The sequence below is a fragment of the Lampetra fluviatilis genome, chromosome 50, assembly GCF_964198595.1.
Source record: "Lampetra fluviatilis chromosome 50, kcLamFluv1.1, whole genome shotgun sequence".
Classification (NCBI taxonomy): domain Eukaryota; kingdom Metazoa; phylum Chordata; class Hyperoartia; order Petromyzontiformes; family Petromyzontidae; genus Lampetra; species Lampetra fluviatilis.
Window position 1 is genome coordinate 8,699,244 of NC_136324.1, and position 19,757 is coordinate 8,719,000.

Genomic DNA, 19,757 nt, shown 5'->3' on the forward strand with positions numbered 1-19,757 from the left:
AGATGTATTCCTCAGGTGAGCATATGCACGTTTCTCATAGCCACTCTGTCATTCAGTCAAGTTGCTTGTAAAATAAATTCCATGAGTTTATGCAGCAAAGTTACTGAATAACGGATTTGTTGGAAACCCTACTTTCCGTACAGTCTTTCAACAGGCACCTCACAACGCTATGGGTATCTATAACGCCGATGGTGTAACCCCTATAAAATGTATCCCGAGCGGTATCCATAACCCCTGTATTTATGTTATCACCATGACGGTGGTCATGGTAAGAACATGAATGCACCTGGCGCTGCACCGCGTGGGCCCCAAACCAATTCTGATTAGCAGCAGCAGTGTTGTAACTGCAGCGCCCACACATGTGTCCAGGTTGCCAGGTGACGGCCATTATCACACCGCACTTGGGTTCAAGGTAGTTTCGTACAATACTTTTTCCAGCCCAGCGCAGCGATGTTTTCCGAGTGATTTTTTTTTTTGGTACGGGGGGGGGCTACTGATTTCCAAGGAATGCTTTATGTGCGTGTATGTTGAACTTCTTTCGCACCGTACGTAGCCAACCGTGCTAATCGGAGGTGCGGGGGGGAAGGACAACAAACTAACCTCAAAAAGCAGTTCTGAAGCTGTAGCCTTGTTTTAAGGATGAGGCTTAAACAAAAAAAAATTAAGTGGGTGTCACAACACGGTTACTATTAAACTCTGAACAAATGTCCGACGCTAAATGGGATGAGTTAATGCCATGACCTGCTTTTAGCTCTCATTCGTTCGACTTGAGCTCTTACCTCCACCCCCCCTGTTGTGTACGAGGAAAGACTGCGACGCCATTGCTTAGTCGTACAGTATTAATATTCGTGGCCTGACAATAGTTTATAAGTGGGGCTGAGCCTTCATCAGAGGGTTTTCAGCCACCTCCAATCCCCCCAACGCTTCCACCTCACTCACTTACAGGGCTGGTTCATATAAGGTAAAACTAAAACTATTTAAACTGAGCTATGTAGCTCTTTTTCAGAAGCGACCTGGCCACAAAGGATAGCTCAACAAAGTGGCTTATCACGTGAAAATGTATAGCAGCCAAATACTCTCAACGCATGTTTCTAAATGTGGAGGGGAAAAACCGTAGGATCCGGAGAAAATGCCACACTACCACGGGGAGAGAGAGATGCAAAGTCCAAATGTACAGCAAGCGTCAGGGTTGAGATCGAACCCACGACCTCCTGTATACCAGGTGAAGTAGGTAACATCTCGCCAGCGTGGTCTATGCCGTTATTTTTATTTAAAGAAGTAAACAAGTAATGCGTTGGCATGATTGTGGCGTCCGAAGATTGTAACTGTGGAGAAAGGTGAGGGGCTTGAGTACCCCCCCCCGCCCCCGTGCGTCACACATTTGAGAAATCACTGTGAAGGTCACTGCCCGATTAATCAATAACAGGGCAATTTGAACGCCTTCCAAATTGCAAAATAAGATCTGTGCAGTGATATGTCTGGTTCTTTGTTTATACACGCTGGCCTAGCCCTGTGACGTCTTGTTTTACTTTGAGATAACAAATATTTGTTGGCAGGAACAGACCTGTGCAGAGGTCTGTCCATTCCTCACGTTATGAAACTCAAGGTTTAAATGTGCAAACATACTCATATATTTTATTAAGTTATACTGTCTGGCTTCCTGGTTGGCTGGCTGGTGTGCGGGTGGGAGGGCATCACGCCAACCCCTTCACCCCAGCCATGGATCCTGAGCAAATAATTTTTCGACTATTTTTAATTTTACCATGTAAGGCCCACTGAGCTTTACAGCTCTTTTCCAGAAGCGACCCGGCCATCACAAATTATAGCTCAACGAAGTGGCTTATGACGGTATACTTTTATTGCAACCAAATACACCAAATGGCACGTTGATTCAAAATGTGGAGGGGAAAACCTGAGGACCCAGAGAGAAATCCACGCGACCACAGGAAGAGAAAGACTTGCAACTCCAAATATACAGCAGGCGTCAGGGTCGGGGTCGAACCCACACTCCTGTGTACATGCACAGGCTTGCTGGTACGTAATAATAATAATAATTGGCCAAACATCCCAGGCAGCACTTTCTTGAACATCCTTCTTCTTGAATATGGCTCTGTTCATGTCCCCAGGTCCTTTTAGTCAAAGGGCAGCCCGAAGGAATGTCACCAATTCGTCTGCTGAAATTTCCGAGGCTCATGATAGTGTGGTCCGGATTTACACGGTCGAATGCCACCTGCCTTTCTCTGGTTTTCCACTGCAATAGATGAAAAAAAAGACTTGAGTCACTGGAATTGGCACTTGTTTAATGATGTTTACTTGGTAACTGTAGCACTTAAAACATGTCTGCACTGAGTGCTGTTTGGGATTACGAAATATTTGCTGTGGGCAATGAGTCCAATGGAAATAGACCAGGGTCCAATCCACTCAACGGAAATATCCATCTCGGAATCCTCAGTAGATGCAAATGGATACTTCAGCTTTGAAGGGAATACCCTCTGAATGTGACATCATCATAGGGCTTCTCCCAATGTTTTTTTTATTTGGCCTCTTCTTCATATGACATCATTACAGTAGCAGAGTTTTTTGTTCTGTGCATTGAACGTTTTTCTTTCGAGTACAAAGTAAAACCCTCTCGAAGTCGGACAATTCGGCGAGGAGAGTGTTTGATGAATGAATGAATGAACTGATCTAAAGCTGACGTGCATTGCTGCCATCGTCTCATTCCAGGGAGTGGGATTATCGACAGGAACCAGGCGGTGATCATGCTGCGGAACCAGAACAGGCGCTCGCAACTCTGGCAGCTGGAAGTCCAGTAGCGGTGCGGCACAACTACGACACGCCTAACACCGCAGCAAAGTCCCGTTTGCCACCGCCGGCTGCTTGTGAAGCCGGCGCAGAGAAAGACGCGCAGCGTTCCGTGCTTGAACGCTTCTTCGAAGACGCCAGAAGTTTTTGGGTGGACGCATCAAAGAAGATTTTTTTTTTGCGAGTGAGAATGCGCCATTGAACTTGACACATGCAATGTGGGTTCTGTTTCCTTTTTCAGAATTCCGAGCTGAACCCCCCCACCTCACCCCCGGTCAACTTTGCCAGCTTAACCCTTTACCATTCCCAGATGTCTGCAAGTTGCAGGGTGGGGTGTCCCCTTCACCTGCTGAATCTCCGATATGCGCAAGCGGTTCGGCGTTAATTTCATTTAGAGAGGCGTAGTAGCGCCGCTGTTTTTTAAGACATTTTTCTGTACTCACCGCAGAGAACCGTAGCAACACGACTGCACTCTACGAGAGCCGGCGTCAAACTGTGCCACACACGCCCTCCCGCGTGGCCTTTTTACTTCCGATTCCATTCGGAATCGATTTTGTCGCGATGACGTACACGTACGTAATCGTAACGTAATCGGAAGAAAAACCGACGACGTGCACACGCACACGTACGTCATCGGAGCGGGAGAGGGTGAACAGGCAACAAGAAACGTGAGCCATTTTCCTTGCACTCCGCGCGTTGAGTCGTTGCCACATTACCCCACTCATATCTCGTGAGGGGGAAATGTGTAACCGATGACGTGCAAGCATTCACTACCACGCGGGGAATTCGAAACCAGTCGCGAGCTGTGGAGGAAAAAAAAACATCTACCAAGTTGTTAAATAAGAGTGATAATCTGGATATGACACAGGCGTCGGGAAGTGGGGGGGGGGAGTGTAAATGACACTTGCCTGTGCAGGCGATACTACCCGCGTGATAATGGCAAATGCACTCTGAAAGGTCGCTGAGCTGCACAAATGTCCTCATGGCGTAGCACCATTTACAGTGGCAACAGCCCGACCGGGTAACCAACTTGTAGGACTAGTTCGCAAAAAAAATTACAGCAAAGACATATATTTGTCAATAGGCACAGCACTTTAAAACCACACGGAACCTTCTGCTCTCCATTGGCCACGCACGCCACAGTACGGCAGCATTAGGGGATTTCGCCAACTATGATATTAATTTTAAAATCTTCCGCATGCAATTTGAAAAAAGCAACAACTTGCAATTGTATGTTTAGTGTTGTCAGCCATTCCACTGCAGCATCCGGAGTGAACTATAAACTAAACTATAAACAATTTTTATTTTACCAGGTAAGGCCCACTGAGCTATATAGCTCTTTATCAGAAACGACCTGGCCACAAACAGTAGCTCAACCAAGTGGCATGCCGCGGTATTTTCGTAATTATATGAAAGGAACGAACCTCGTGCCCCCTCCGCTCTCCATTGGCCATGCACGCCGCAGCCCGACAGCCCAGCAGCCGCCACCCCTCTGCCCTTTCAAATAACCTTGATCGCGTATGGGCAGTCGGGCAGACGGGCAACTGAGACGCAGACACACAGACACGGATGCACTCGCGCGGAGACGCGCAGAGATGCGCAAGAGACATAAGGTTCACATTTGTTTTATTACGGAGGAGTTTGGGGGGGGAGACATGGCTCGATCCGCGGTATATCTGAATCCACGGTGTCGTGAGCCATGTTCTATCGGGCATTTACTGTACCGTTGATTTGGCTTCAAAACCCATGTGATCACTTTGTGACGAGAGGGTGCCATGTTCCTGCTGATTTGGGAAAAATCCTACTGAACCCACGCCAAGGTACAGACCCGTGATATATTCTTGATTTACATGTTGTACAGCCCTGTTTTGTTAATCTACTGCTGGATGATGGCTTTCCCACGCCATGCAGTTCATATGCATTGTTTTGGCCATACTTCACCATGCTGGTCAGTGCAGCGATGGTGGAGCATATGACAGTACAACAGTGAATTTTGGTGGGACCCTGCAGGAGCCTATAATACCTTTTTCACTGCAGGGTGGTCACCCAAACACTATCCAACTTTAACCCTACTTAGCTTCCGAAATCTGCTGATAATGTCGTCGATGGTACTCAACCCCATTCAAGATATCAACACCGGCTTTATGACAGTTAAAAATGCGTGCTGCGTGCTAGACCTTTATCACCGATTCTTTAAAATTGTGATCGCCACTTAAGAGCATTTACAATTCCCAGCAACATGGCTAATGTGCTGGGTACTTATCCAAACGCGAGCAAATAATTGCCGAGTCAATTTCCCCCGGAGCATTAAAAAGAAACCAACTGTGCGCCCAACGCAAATTCCAATGTAAATGACGTCCTGTGAGTCCTGCCAGCCGGAGCGTCATTGTTGTCGGTAAATGTCACATTTAATCACACAAAAGCAACGGCTTCGAATAACACGATAGCATCGAAGCATTCGTGATACCGACGCCACCTTTGTCAATATATCTGCTTGCAGAGCTGGTGGCGATGTGTTCGCTCGTGCGCCCTTTTGTCATCGTGAGCTAATTTGCAGAGGGTAAAAATTGGCCGTGGTGCACTTTGGAGGGACATCGCTCCTCTGCCAAACACAAAGCAATTTGCCTTTCGCAGTAACTGTATACCCGCGTTGGGAAACCAGTTCTACGCGAGAATGAGATGCTGTGCTCTCCTTTACATGTAGACATGTTGGCGGGTACACTGGTGCAGCGTAACACATCAGTCCTCGTAAAACCATTCTAAAATCTAAATTTGAACTGACATTCATCTTCCGACTGCTTCGACCTCACGAGATCTGATTTTGACGCTCGCCACCACCCCGCAAGATTTTCTCACCGGGGTTGCAAATCGCCGGGGCAAATAAATAAAAGAAATAATTATCGCCCAAATATTTGTTTTTGTATACCACGCACCATCGGTCTACCGCCAATACGTTCATGTACTCTCCAAATCCGTGATGAACTTACAAAAGTCAGAACGCTGGTGAAACTCGATATCCAAGGTGCTCTCAACGTGTAGACCTCTTTGTGTTTTCAGGCAGTATCTTTTAACGTGCATTCACCGAGCGAGTCCATCGCCTTCACAATTACTCCGCAGGCACCGGCGGCTATTTTAAACAGTGGCTCTGTCGGCTAGGGGCAGTGTAGAGAGTTCGCTCCCAATGCACTCGGTCCCCCATCGTTCGGTAGTAGCTCGTGACATGGAGAGGGACGCCCAAATATATTACGCGTTCCGCACTGAGCAACCCTCCAGGATCGCCCGCGAAACGTTTTATGTTTCTCTTGAACTTTATAGCTGGGTTTTCAGACATCGATAGAAACGAAGCTAATTTCCAGCATTGCATTACCCCCATGACAGAGAAGCGTTCCCGAGAGGATGAAATGAGGTATTTCAAGACGAGCATGTTGTTACATTGGTCAGGATCGCAAGGTTTTTGTTGTTGTATGAATACAGTACTGTATTTAAGTAATGCATGCTATTTTCTGTATATTGTTTTTGTTGTAAGAGAATTTGTTGAATGCTGTATCTGCTGAAATGTGTTATTAAAGAGCATTTGGGGATTTCGCCAACTATGAAATTAATTTTAAAATATTTTTTTGCGTGGTATTTGAAAAAAGAAGCAGCCTGCAATTGCACGATTAATGTTGTATGCCATTCCACTGCTGAACTATAAACTAAACTGTAAACTATTTTACGTTACCAGGTAAGGCCCACTGAGCTATATAGCTCTTTATCAGAAGCTACCTGGGCACAAATAATAGCTCAACGAATTGGCTTATCACGTGGAAATTGATAGCAGCCAAATACTCTAAACGCGCGTTGTTTCTAAATGTGGAGGGAAAAACCAGAGGCCGCGACCACAAGGCGAGAGACATGCAGACTCCAAATATACAGGCGTCGGGGTTGGGATCGTATCCAAGACCTGTGTAACAGGCGAGGTAGTTAACATCTCGCCACCGCGACACCGAAGTGATAGCTCAGTGGAGTCCGTTTTGTCCCACCAGAACACGTGCATTGTATTGGGTGATATTCGCCTGGTGGTTTGCACCTCACCGCATTCAAGGTTTTGCGAGTCCGTGATCTTTTATTCGTGGAGGAAATATCCACAGCGATAACGTGCAGGTTTTTTGGCGGCCGCTATCCACGTTGGGTTTGCGTGTGTTGAGAACCCTTCTCAAGCTTTCACCACATGCTGCTGTGGGAATATTTCAGGTGTTAATACGAATCTTTATTTTCATGGAGAAATCCGATAAGCTATGAAGCTCTTTTGAATTAGCAAAATAAAAAAAGGTGACATGCCTCCACATTTCTGTCCCTCCGCGTAATTTTGTTTAAAGTCTCTTGTTTTACACATCCCATCAGCCACGTGGTCTACTTGGGAGTGCATAATTTCAGCAACATTTAATTCGACACAAGCAAACTCTGGACCGGGCTTCAACATGCAGTGGCTCTTCGGCAGAGTCAGGTTTGCTTGAACCAATGCTGGTGACCTGTCCACTGTTTATAAGCGAGGAACCCTTGCTGTTGGACGTGTGTCCCCGAGATTGCTTGTGGTTGAACCAATGCTGCTGAAAGAATACACTCATATGGCTGTGTGGCTTAATGTCGAGGTAAAGATGTGTGAAGGAGGTTTCTTGTTTGCTTATTTATTTTGTTGCTAATATTTTTTCCGCAATGACGCAAACTGTTAGGTAATCTCACGTGGTGTTATTTGCCCCCTAATCTGCTGGCTCGGTTGAACAAAGTACGATCAGGGTCCATGGAATGCCTTCATTGTCTCCTTCATAAACACCGATTGTTCTGTGCTCGTTTGATCTCGGGGTGACTTTGATGACTTATGTATACTGGCCCCGGTATTGATCTCTCTTCAGGCTATCTGTAATTCGGTTCCCTTTGTGGCAGAGCCACCTCCCTGTGTTAGTGTTTTATTTTTTGTTGTTGTTGGCGTGAGGAGCTGATCAATCAGAGTCCGTTCAACCAAGTCGGCAAACTGCAAAGCATACGTGATGACAGGAGGAGGCGCGATTACCTAAATTAAATTCCTGATTATGCCAAATGTTGTGCCTGGCATAACGCTTGAGAGAATTGCTGTGTCTGGCATAGCACTTGAGAGAAATGCTCTGCTTGGCATAGCGCTTGAGAGAATTGCTGTGCTTGGCATAGCGCTTGAGAGAATTGCTGTGCCTGGCATAGCGCTTGAGAGAATTGCTGTGCCTGGCATAGCACTTGAGAGAATTGCTGTGCCTGGCAAAGCACTTGAGAGAATTGCTGTGCCTGGCATAGCACTTGAGAGAATTGCTGTGTCTGGCATAGCGCTTGAGATAATTGCTGTGTCTGGCATAGCGCTTGAGAGAATTGCTGTACGTGGCATAGCACTTGAGAGAATTGCTGTGCCTGGCATAGCACTTGAGAGAATTGCTGTGCCTGGCATAGCACTTGAGAGAATTGCTGTGTCTGGCATAGCGCTTGAGATAATTGCTGTGTCTGGCATAGCGCTTGAGAGAATTGCTGTGTCTGGCATAGCGCTTGAGAGAATTGCTGTGTCTGGCATAGCACTTGAGAGAATTGCTGTGTCTGGCATAGCACTTGAGAGAATTGCTGTGTCTGGCATAGCGCTTGAGAGAATTGCTGTGTCTGGCATAGCGCTTGAGAGAATTGCTGTGCCTGGCATAGCACTTGAGATAATTGCTGTGTCTGGCATAGCACTTGAGAGAATTGCTGTGTCTGGCATAGCGCTTGAGAGAATTGCTGTGCCTGGCATAGCGCTTGAGAGAATTGCTGTGTCTGGCATAGCACTTGAGATAATTGCTGTGCCTGGCATAGCACTTGAGATAATTGCTGTGCCTGGCATAGCACTTGAGAGAATTGCTGTGTCTGGCATAGCGCTTGAGAGAATTGCTGTGTCTGGCATAGCGCTTGAGATAATTGCTGTGTCTGGCATAGCGCTTGAGAGAATTGCTGTGCCTGGCATAGCGCTTGAGAGAATTGCTGTGTCTGGCATAGCACTTGAGAGAATTGCTGTGTCTGGCATAGCGCTTGAGAGAATTGCTGTGCCTGGCATAGCACTTGAGAGAATTGCTGTGTCTGGCATAGCGCTTGAGAGAATTGCTGTGTCTGGCATAGCGCTTGAGATAATTGCTGTGCCTGGCATAGCGCTTGAGATAATTGCTGTGCCTGGCATAGCACTTGAGAGAATTGCTGTGTCTGGCATAGCGCTTGAGAGAATTGCTGTGCCTGGCATAGCGCTTGAGAGAATTGCTGTGTCTGGCATAGCACTTGAGAGAATTGCCCAATTCTAGATTTGAAGCTTACGTGACTGCAAGGATTCATACTCTTAGGTTTTTTCAGAAAAAGTCACGTAGGAAAAAATATAAATAATATATTTTTTTAAATAATAATAGATTTTTTTCTTTATATTATTATTTCTATTATTTGTATTATTAATTTCTTACCTACGTGACTTTACCGAAAAAACCTGAGAGTAAGAATTGCCCAACCCAGGAATTCACCACTTGAACTCCAGAGATGTTGCCACTTTTCTTTAATCGACTACCACGTCTTTGTTTCTCTCTCTCTCTTTAGGCTGTAGCGTGGCAAGCCGTCGGAGCGTTAGAAATTACTACGGCCGTTTTGTTTGTAATGGGGTGGAGGTGTCTTTGACAGAAAAAAAAATTCGTATAAAAAGTCGCAAAAATATAAATAACCTTTGTGTAAATTCACAAGCTGCTGCATAATTATATTAAATGATGAGGACGTTACATAAAAGGCTTTTTTTTAATAAATAAGCTGCTTTTTGTGTTTAGTTTGTTGTCCTTCCCCCACACCTTCTGTTAGCACGGTTGGCTACGAACGGTGCGAAAGAAGTTCAACACACATAGATAGGGCATTGCTTTGAAGATGCATTGCATTGTGAATTTCGTTGCAACATTTTTTTATGGACCTGCATGCGTTTAGTGTAAGACGTTTTGCCATGCATGTGTTAGTTTTGAAATTGCATTTTTGATTGTAAGAACAGGCACTGATTATTGCATATGCTGCTGTAGCATACATTCAGATGAGCCACTCGCTGTTCACACTTTTGCTAAAGTCTTAAATACATTCCCTAAGCACTGTGTATTTTATATATTTTTTATTTATTTAAAAAAATCTATAAAATACACATACATTAACCATCATCCTCTGAACGGGAATTTTAGCCAATCTCGTGCGAGTGGAGCTGCTTTTAGTCAGCATATCAATGAAACCCTTATGCACACATCACGGTATTTGGGTACTTTGTAAAATGTATATTTGTGGGATTGTGGTATATATGTTATATTTTTTACAATATATAATACCCTCCGTGTGTCTTTCTGCTCGTTTTTTTTATTGTTAACCAATTGTGCTGCGTACGTGTTAACGACATCGTCACTACGATGACGACGATGATGAAATGCAGACACTAAATGACACTAATAGCACAGCGCGTATCACAAGATCAAAGTACTGTTAAGAGTTCTAGATTTGAAGTTTTCGTGACTGCAAGGATCCACACTCTTTGTTTTTTTCGGTAAAGTCACGTAGGTTAAAAAAGAAAACAAGACGGAAGCTTGTGTTGCCTCCGAAACGTTGTGATTTAATTTATTTGTTTTCTTTTTTAACCTACGTGACTTTACCGAAAAAACCAAAGAGTACTGTTAAGAGATTAAAGCCACCATAACCATTGGCATGGATACAGTTCATGATTTAACAACAACAATGCTGAAATAAAGTATCTGCAGCATTAACTCTCAGTCACTGGGTCATTTGTTGGGGACATTATCAGAGCGATAGCTTATCAGGGTGGGCTCGCTTGTATGGAGATCATTTTCCTATGCAAATGTTTAGCAAAGACAGACACTATTTAACATCCACACCTTGTACTCAAAGAAATTCCCAACAAAAGAAAAAAGAAGAGGTGGATATGGGCTCGGATGAATCATCTTTTAAACACGAGTAGTGGATTGAAACTGGATACCGCTGATAGTGAAACAGCTTTTTTTTAAATATCGGAAAATCAACTACGTCATATTTTTCGTTGGAAACGTTTGAACATCACACTTTTTTTTGGTGGCACAGTATGCTCCGTTGCTTCAATCCGTCCCATTGCCCGAGCAGAGTTCATGTCTTCTCTTGTAATATAGTAAAGATATGTATTCTCTTGACATGTTGCTACATTTGTGCTCCGAACATGCTGAAACCGTTTTTTCGTCCTTTATTTGAGCGAGCTCCACGGTGATTGCTGCTGACATAACGCGGGCCTTTAACGACCTCTCGCCATTTCACATTCAACGACTGATGCCACCTCCACGCACCGTCACGGCCTCTCCGATCCGCTCATTCACATCGCGCGCCACGTGCCGGGAACTCGACCCTGCACCCGGGGTGACGGAGGCTGGGCATGCGGCCGCGCCAACACGACGGAATGTCCTGGCTACCGGTGGTGAGACAGGCGAGCGAGCTCGCCTTGTTTGGGTCTCCTCTAAAGACTCACCTGCTTCGCCTGCGGGCCTACCCTTCCCCATGTGTGACCAGTGGGACTTGGTAGTATTTATATTAAACTTGATTTGAAGCTTTCGTGACTGCAGGATTTACTATTTGGTTCTTTCGGTAAAGTCAGGTAGAAAGAAAATTAATTAAACAATAGAATACGACGTTTCGATGGCAACACAAGCAATCGTCATCAGGTAGAACACAAACCTAGTAAACTGATTAATACAATGCAATACAACACAGAGAGTCGGCTAACACAACAGTCAACACCCTACCTGGTTGATTACGTTCTTCCAAAGATTTCTACATTTGGGAGAGAGACAAAATACAGACACGGAGACACATAGACACACAAGCAGAGAGAGAGACACACACATAGACAGAGAGACAGAGAAACAACGCCTCTGTGTCGAGGCCTTGTTGGCGTGTTGGCTGGTTCAATCAAGGACGACGTGGTTGCCCACGCGGTTAAGCACAGGGCAGTGCTCATCCCCCGTGTACAGCGTTGAGCCAGCAGGTGGAAATTCTACACTCCGATAGGAAGGTCACGTTTATCCTTAACTTCCTATAAAACAGTCTCACTTTATTGACCCACTAATAATGAAGGCGATTGCGAACCTCGAGAACCAGTACTCCAGCCACAGATTATTTGACGTGCTGTATCATTCAGTGTGTTACAACACATTGGCAATTGTAACTAATGCAAATAGAGTGCTAAGAATTACAACATCAGTACCTGTGGGCCAAATTTATGAGTTTGGGCCAAGGTGTCCATGACAAGTGTTGACTCTGCACCTTGTAACAATCGACCCGTGCTCGCCGTGAGCATTGGGCAATGCTTGTACGATAACCGAGTCACTTTTGGACTCTGCGTATGCCTGTGGTCGAGACTGCTCCTTTAGACAACCTCTGTTAATCTTCCACCAAGAGGTTGCTCACCACCTCTGACCAGGACGCCCGAAACGCGCCCAATCTCATAACGTGTGGCACTCTTAAGCAGGGGTTACGCCTGGATCGTGCTTGGGTGGGCGGTCACCACGCTCAGCAACCCACACCGATTAGCACGGTGACGTATGATCAAACGCCCCTCAAGACCCACCACAGCGTGGCGAGGCCCTCATCCAGCAGTGGATTAGGCCAAAAAAAAAAGGCTGCACGTGCGTGCAACATTTTACGAACCCCTCCTTGGGACTCCGCCTCGTGCAATCACGGGTAGAAGCGCGCCGGCGTGCGGTGCCTGGCAACGGTTTGTAACCAAAAAAAAAGCTCGCCTGTTCGACGTGTCTCGTTTATGGCAAGTCAATAATAGATGGGCCACGCGGAACGTGTTTAGGCTATCGGGTGGCAAAACTGCGAGCGACAAATGTGCTACAAAACGGGTGTTGCATTACCCACTCCCCACACCCCCCCAAGTGTCTCTCCGTGACAACGGAACGGCAAATATCGTGCTTTATGATTTACTGGCACGTAATTTTAATTCTGTACAATGCATAAACGAACGGCTTCGGTGGGGTGGAGGGGTGGAGAGATATTTTTTTGACAGGAGGGTGCCCGCATTACATCCCTTTCACGAGGGATCCCATGCCAACCGAGCCACGCCACTGCCTATGAATACGCGATGCTGAAATGCATCAGGTGAAGAATGAGAAAAATGTAATACGCTTCGGTAGCAATCATAACATTGACCAAACAAGAGTCTGATTACTCTGCAGATATATTCTACCATGACCATTAAATGCTCAAATTGTGATTGGCAGTGCACGTAGGAACACGCTCGCGCATAGCAACTCATTGAAATGCGCACACAGTCATACAAACCAAACAGGCAACATTAAATTGACTGTTGTGCCTACAACAAGAAGTAGTGTGAAGTGAGTATTAATAGACCGTAGTAGTTCAACAAGGGAGGTAGCTCCAGGGCTATTGTACGCCTGCTCCCTGGAAGCTCTCTCACACACACACACACGAAGAAGAAGATATGCAGCGTGCCACAATAACGGCGTTGTACAATATGTTGAGAGGTACGGACTAACAATGAGGAACATGAAGAAAAAAACCCGAGATGGTATTTCACTCTGCACCCGGCAAAATCCTACACACAGCCCAGGCATCGCCGTTGGCAGTGCACAACTGAAGGCTGTCATCGAGTTCTGGCTGCCTTGGCAGCACGCTGTGTCACCGATGTTGTTTGAGACAAAGGACCGATGACTGGACCACCAGAACCGGGACATTATTTTATCTCACTGAGTATGGAAACAACAGGGCATGAAACGTCGTGATAAAAACGAAGATTTTAAAAAATGTGCACTGCGGTTGTGCTTTCCAACCGAATGTACGATCCATCTCAAACCTGCGATGGACCGCCCACCACTAGGTCAGAGGGTGGATGACACCAGGTGGCCAAATCAACCGCGACACGAGGAACTGAAGGAGGGGACCTGCTCACAAGGTGGCCCGGAGACTCAGTTGTACAGGGTGATTTAAAAGATTTGTTAACACTTCTGAGAATGTGTAACAATACCTACGAGAAATGTGCCTCTGGGCGCTGGAGACCACCTGGAGAAGATTCCAGGCAATGTGTTGCCAATGATGGCGAACAAGTGGAGACTCTTTGACTTTTTTAAGCTATTAACACACATTTGTTATCATGTTACAGTGTACTATCCGCTCTTTTCCCATTCAAAACGATGTTCCAATATAAGTGTTAACATATTTTTGAAGCACCCTGTACTTTTCAACCGACCGTACTGGATGTGAGACCATGACCTGTTATTGAAGCCGCATCCAAATCCTGGACGAATTCCGTCTGTGTCACCTGGCAACGCACACGACACTACGAATTAAATGGTAAGGCGAAGTTTCCTGTCACGGGGTTCTACAACGTGCATCCCAAATCCGCTGTGCCGTGAAGTGGCCAGGGGGGTGGCAGTACAGCAAATGGGTGGCGAACCCCATCTGATCATTGACCTTTGGGTGTTACCCCTCCCCCCCCCCGTAATGTGTGGCAGTGTGGCACAATGATAAGGCTTGACCTTTACAGCAAGGTTTACTGGGGTTCGATTGCCTATTCCGGTTCCATTCCGTGTGGAGCTCGGATATTTACCCCATTTAAACCATCGCAACGATCTACGTGCATTGTGGCTGAAACGTCGTGAGAATTATTTTATTGTGTTTTATTTGTATTATTTTATTATTTCCCTTCTACGTGACTTTACCGAAAGAACCAAGAAGAACTACGTGCACTTGTTTACTTCCCCCCTCTAAGGTTTCATGTAAAGCCGAGTCCATTGTGGGCCCAAGGTACATGTGAACCCGAGATTGACTTCTGCCGTGTGCAGTCTGACATCATTGTCAACACTAAGATTAGCCTGAGTGCAGATAAATGAGGTATTGCACAGCGGAGGGGCATTGTGTGTGTGTAGTGAATGTTCTTCGTGCACGCGTGCAATGCTGCGCCCGCGTCCCATCCGCTCTGAAAACAATTACCTAAAACACGATGTAAATTAATCTCACAGGGTGAAACCGCACACAACAGGAGGCAAAAAACAGTAATTTGCATAAAGGTTCAGCACCATCAAGCTGAAGTTCAAATTCCAGTTGGAGGTTGCACCATTGTCTCTCCCCCCCACCCCACCACTCAAGAGAATACGTGACCCTTTGTGGGACGACAGAAACAGTTAGACATATCTCTGTAATGGGAATGTTGAATTTCCACCATCGGCTCAGCTCCATTAACCAGGGTTGCAAACTCTTCCACATTCTAAACCAAGGTATATTTCTGAGTCAGCCAATGCATATCGGAACCGTGCGGTTAACTGCAATGAATTTCAACCCAGTGCCACCAGATCTCGCTACAAGCGCAGACGCCATTTCCGGCACCGTCCGGGTTAAACCCGGTCAGGCGGAAACCCTGCCACGAGCGGCCATAACCCCTGTGTCGCACAAGCGTTTACCACCCTCTGAGGTCAAAGTAAACCTGGACGTCTCGTGCGACGAAGGCTACCTCCCTAATCTTCGACACGCGCCTGCGCTCGCCTGCAATCCGGCACTGTGGTGGCAAGGGGTTGGCGGATCACACAAATGCTATGAAACTCCCCGTGCGTGTCGAGCAGGTGCCATACCCCCTGGCTTGCCCCCCCCCCCCCCTCAAATGCGTGGTTTATCTCTTTATCTCTGGGGGGGGCTCCGGTTTCCTCCCACGTGTAAAACACTCATGAATTGGTCGATGACACCTTGACATATGGAGGATTTCTGGAGCTTGTGGGGGAATTTGGCTCTGGCTCACCGCCTTGGCTGCCTTCGCCACTTGCCCACTCATTTGCGGTTCCTCGTGCTACTGCGTCGTTCCCTCTCTCTTCACGGGTGAGTGGTTGCCTTTGCCACTTGCCTACTCATTTGCGGTTCCTCGTGTCACTGAGTCGTTCCCTTGGTAGTCTGTGGGGGGTGAACTAAGCACAAAAAGCAGTCCTAAAGACATGAGCATTCAATCTAGATTATTTAAAAGTGCAGAACTCCCAGTGGCTTCTAGAAACCACTGCTGCCCCCACCTCCCCCCACCCCGAGCATCAATGGCCAATACCTTTCAAGTGCCATTAACCTTTGAAATGATCGTCGGGCACTATATTTGCTTTGTGACCCCGAGTCCATGGAGGAAGTGGCAACATTCAAATAACGGGCAGCATGAGTCGTTGTCCCCACGAGATTGCTGCTGCTGCTCACAATTCACAGCCTGCGGTGGCGAGATGTTAACTACCTCGCCTGGTATACAGAAGGGCGTGGGTATCCCGACCTTGATGCCTGTATATTTGGAGTTTGCATGTTCCCCCCGTGGTAGCGTGGATTTTAATCTGAGTCAGACGGTTTTTCCCTCCACATTTAGAAACATGTGTTGAGAGTATTTGGCTGCAATAAATGTCCACGTGTTAAGCCACCTTGTTGGGCTATAATTTGTGGCCAGATCGCTTCTGAAAAAGAGCAATACAGCTCAGTTGGGCCTTACCTGGTAATATAAAAAATGTTATAGTTTATTTTTTTAGATGATGAAGCTGATTCAACTCCAAACGAGGAGATGTGAAACTGCAGCATTCTGCTTGAGAGACGACGCTTTTCCACGGCGGCCAGCCAAGAGTCATAACTTATCAAGCCAGTCCGCATCAACGATCAGGGTTTATATTCTGTGAGCGTGCTCTATAAATGCGACGATAAAATAGAACACGTTTTATTTACGAGCACCAAACTTTATACGAGTTCCCATCTCGTTTTTCTACGTCGGTGATTACCAGATGACACCATAACTCCGATATGTTTGATTGCAGCATTATCCCAAATGTTGATCCAGGTTTTGGAAAATGTGCACATACTCAAATATTCAATAGCTACACAATATAGGTTTTTTTGGGTGAAAAAAAACCTAAATTATGTATTCAATAGCTACGTTAACTGTATTTTTATTGTGTTACCGGTCTTTGACCTTAGACGTCAAATTGCCTCAGTTGAAGCTCTGGTTTTACCTCTTGAGGCAAAACGTGGTTCATATACCTTTAGTCACGATGACTGTATCGAAAACTAACTTGCTGCCCATGTGATTTATACGCACAACGATAGCAACAACAATGGAACTGGTCTAGCATTGCCTCGCTGAATCTCAATGCACTTTTAAGCAGTCTTGCATTGTCAAATATTTGACCAAAATTTTTCGTTCAGTGTTTTGTGTGCAGAAGGAAACCAGAATGCACGGAGAAGGCCCACCTTCACAAGGATGCAATGCTAACAGGTCCACACAGATGGGTTATTTCACTCATTGGCCATCTCGCACCGCAATGGAGAGATCCGTGAGTTTCATAAATCTCTACATGATCCACCAACCCTTGCCTCCGAAGCGCCACCACACCCCTGCATGTACTCAGCTGTATGGGAACAACACAGTGTCTGAGAATTAATAAGAAGTCTAAACTAAACTATTTTATTGATGTAAAGCTTTCGTGGCAGTCGAAACGTCGTGAGAATTGTATTGTTTTATATTTTTATTGTTTTATTATTTCCCTTCTACGTGACTTTACCGAAAGAACCAAGAATATAAACTATTTTATTTTAGCAGCTGAGGCCCATTGAGCTATGTACTGTAGCTCTTTTTCAGTAGCAACCCGGCCACAAATTATGGCTCAACGAAGCTGCGTGTGGAACTTTATAGCAGCCAAATAACCTAAGCGCATGTTTCTAAATGTGGAGGGAAAACCCGGAGGACCCATACAAAAAATCCACGCGACCACGGGGATAGAGAGAGACACGCACACTCCAGGGTGGAACCCACGATCTCCTCCACCCCAGGCGAGGGAGATAACCCATAGCCACCAGACGTTGATTTCCCGAGTAAAGCCGATTGAGCGGCATAGAAAACAAAAACTTAACACACTCCTCCGCCACACTACCTTAAAAGAAAATATATAATTGGTAACATTTCGTGCAATGGCCCTTCTTCATGGCACGTTGAGCAATGTGGCTCTTGTTTTAGGGCGACTCAGCAAGCAGGCAACGGGAAGAACAAAGTTTAGTCTCGTTTCACGAACAAAGTGTTACCTGAGGCAAAGTGAAGAGATAATTACTGTCACGAATTGAGATACACCGAGGGTTTCTTTAAAGGAGGATTTTAAGAGATTAGTCGCATGATGCATTTATAGACGTCTTACAATTAAATTATCTATCCAGGACTGTTTGTGTCTCAGTCGTCACTAGAGAATTAAAATGATGATCTGAAACTAAATTACTTAACAATTACTCGATACTCTTTGGTTCTTTCGTTAAAGTAACGTAGGTAGAAAAGTTAAATAAAACAAAAAATAATATATTACGACGTTTCGATCACAACACAAGCGTTCGTCCTATTATAACACGACCGCTTGTGTTGTATATTTTTTTCCGCCTGAGGACGACCGCTTGTGTTTCGATAGAAACGTCGTGATATATTATTTTTTGTTTTATTTGTTTCTATCTACGTGACTTTGCCGAAAGAACCAAAGAGTATGGATTCATGCAGTCACGAAAGCTTCAAATCAAAATAACTCGATAACGTCACTCCGCTAGCATCAATGGAAGTAGAAAAATGAATCCAACATGAAGCAACAAATAAAATGTGTTCATGCGGGATGGTTGCTCAAGACAACCTCGGCAAGATATCAACATTCGTGTCTAAATTGCTCCCTCCGGTGGGCGTAACCGCATCAGCTGTTGCTAACGCGCACGCCAAACACACTTCATGTGACAAGGTTTTGTTCAACGTGCGAGTTATCTCGAGGCCGCTGCCTTTAGCGTTGGGTGTGAGTGGGTGTTCTAGTTCTGTGTGCGGTGCGGAGTTGGGTGGCTGCATTGAGAGTGGAGGGACAATCCCTGTGGTCAACTGCATAGCAACGGAATTTCAACACACCGTCAATTTCTGTCGCGCCTGTAATCTGACGAGCGCATATTTGCTCTGAGATATAGATAACAAATAAAATAAAATAAATGATGTAATAATGTTGTCATTTAATCTATCTATCCAGGAAGGTCTCAGTCTCAAAATACGTTTACGTTATTTTCCACCAAGTCTGTCTGTGTGTAACACGAACAGTCTCTCAACTATTTATTTTAATTTTAAATTTAAAGCTTTCGTGACTGCAGGGATTCATCTTCTTGGTTCTTTCGGTAAAGTCACGTAGAAGGGAAGTAATAAAATAATACAAATAAAACATAATAAAATAATTATCTTAAGTTGTGTTGCTATTGCGTTGTAAAAACAAAACTTGAAGACATAAACGACGACTTAAAGGAATAAAAGTACTTGCATATTTGCTAGCGCATCTTTCTTTCTCTCTCACAGCTGCCTGCTGGCTTCCGTACTGCTGTTTAAACACTCAAAGCCACTGAAACACTCGCAAAGACAAACGCGTGTGCGTGATTTTTATTTATAGATTTCCTCATTTGTTTTCAAATTCTTCTCCGAGAACTTTGGTGGACATCGCTTTGGGGGAGCGTTGGGCACGCGCACCGAAACTGCATCTAACCGGAGAAACCCCATTTGCACGGCGTGGGAATAAACCCGAAGGTCCGCACACTCGAACGTCGAAATCCACTTCGCTGTACCGCCATTCACTGGCCACCTCGCTGCCCGGCAGCCTTCGCTGTGTCACAGAGCTCGACGTCATCCACCAATCTTTACTGCTCTCTGGAGGCACGGGTTGGTGGACCACGTGTTGGTGGACCACGTGTTGGTGGACCACGGGTTGGTGGACCACGGGTTGGTGGACCACGGGTTGGTGGACCACGGGTTGGTGGACCAGCCCGTGCCGGAGAGCAGCAGGCACTCGCTTGCCGCAGCCGCACGAGTGACACCGAGGCCTAATCTAAGTTGTCTTGTGGTTGTTGTTGTTGTTTGACTTGCATCCCACTGG

The 19,757-nt window shown here is 45.8% G+C and overlaps 1 protein-coding gene across 3 annotated transcripts in view; it reads left to right on the forward strand.

The window, feature by feature from the left end:
• The window catches only part of LOC144948689 (uncharacterized), a 91,755-nt gene extending 84,628 nt beyond the window's left edge, over nt 1-7,127 (forward strand). For all 3 annotated transcript variants that reach the window (XM_078878342.1, XM_078878343.1, XM_078878344.1), the window contains one exon: nt 2,725-7,127. In XM_078878342.1, the coding sequence (XP_078734468.1) occupies nt 2,725-2,813 (89 nt within the window). In that variant the 3' untranslated portion in view covers nt 2,814-7,127. The remainder of the gene's footprint in view (nt 1-2,724) is intronic.
• The last annotated feature ends 12,630 nt before the right edge of the window (nt 7,128-19,757 follow it).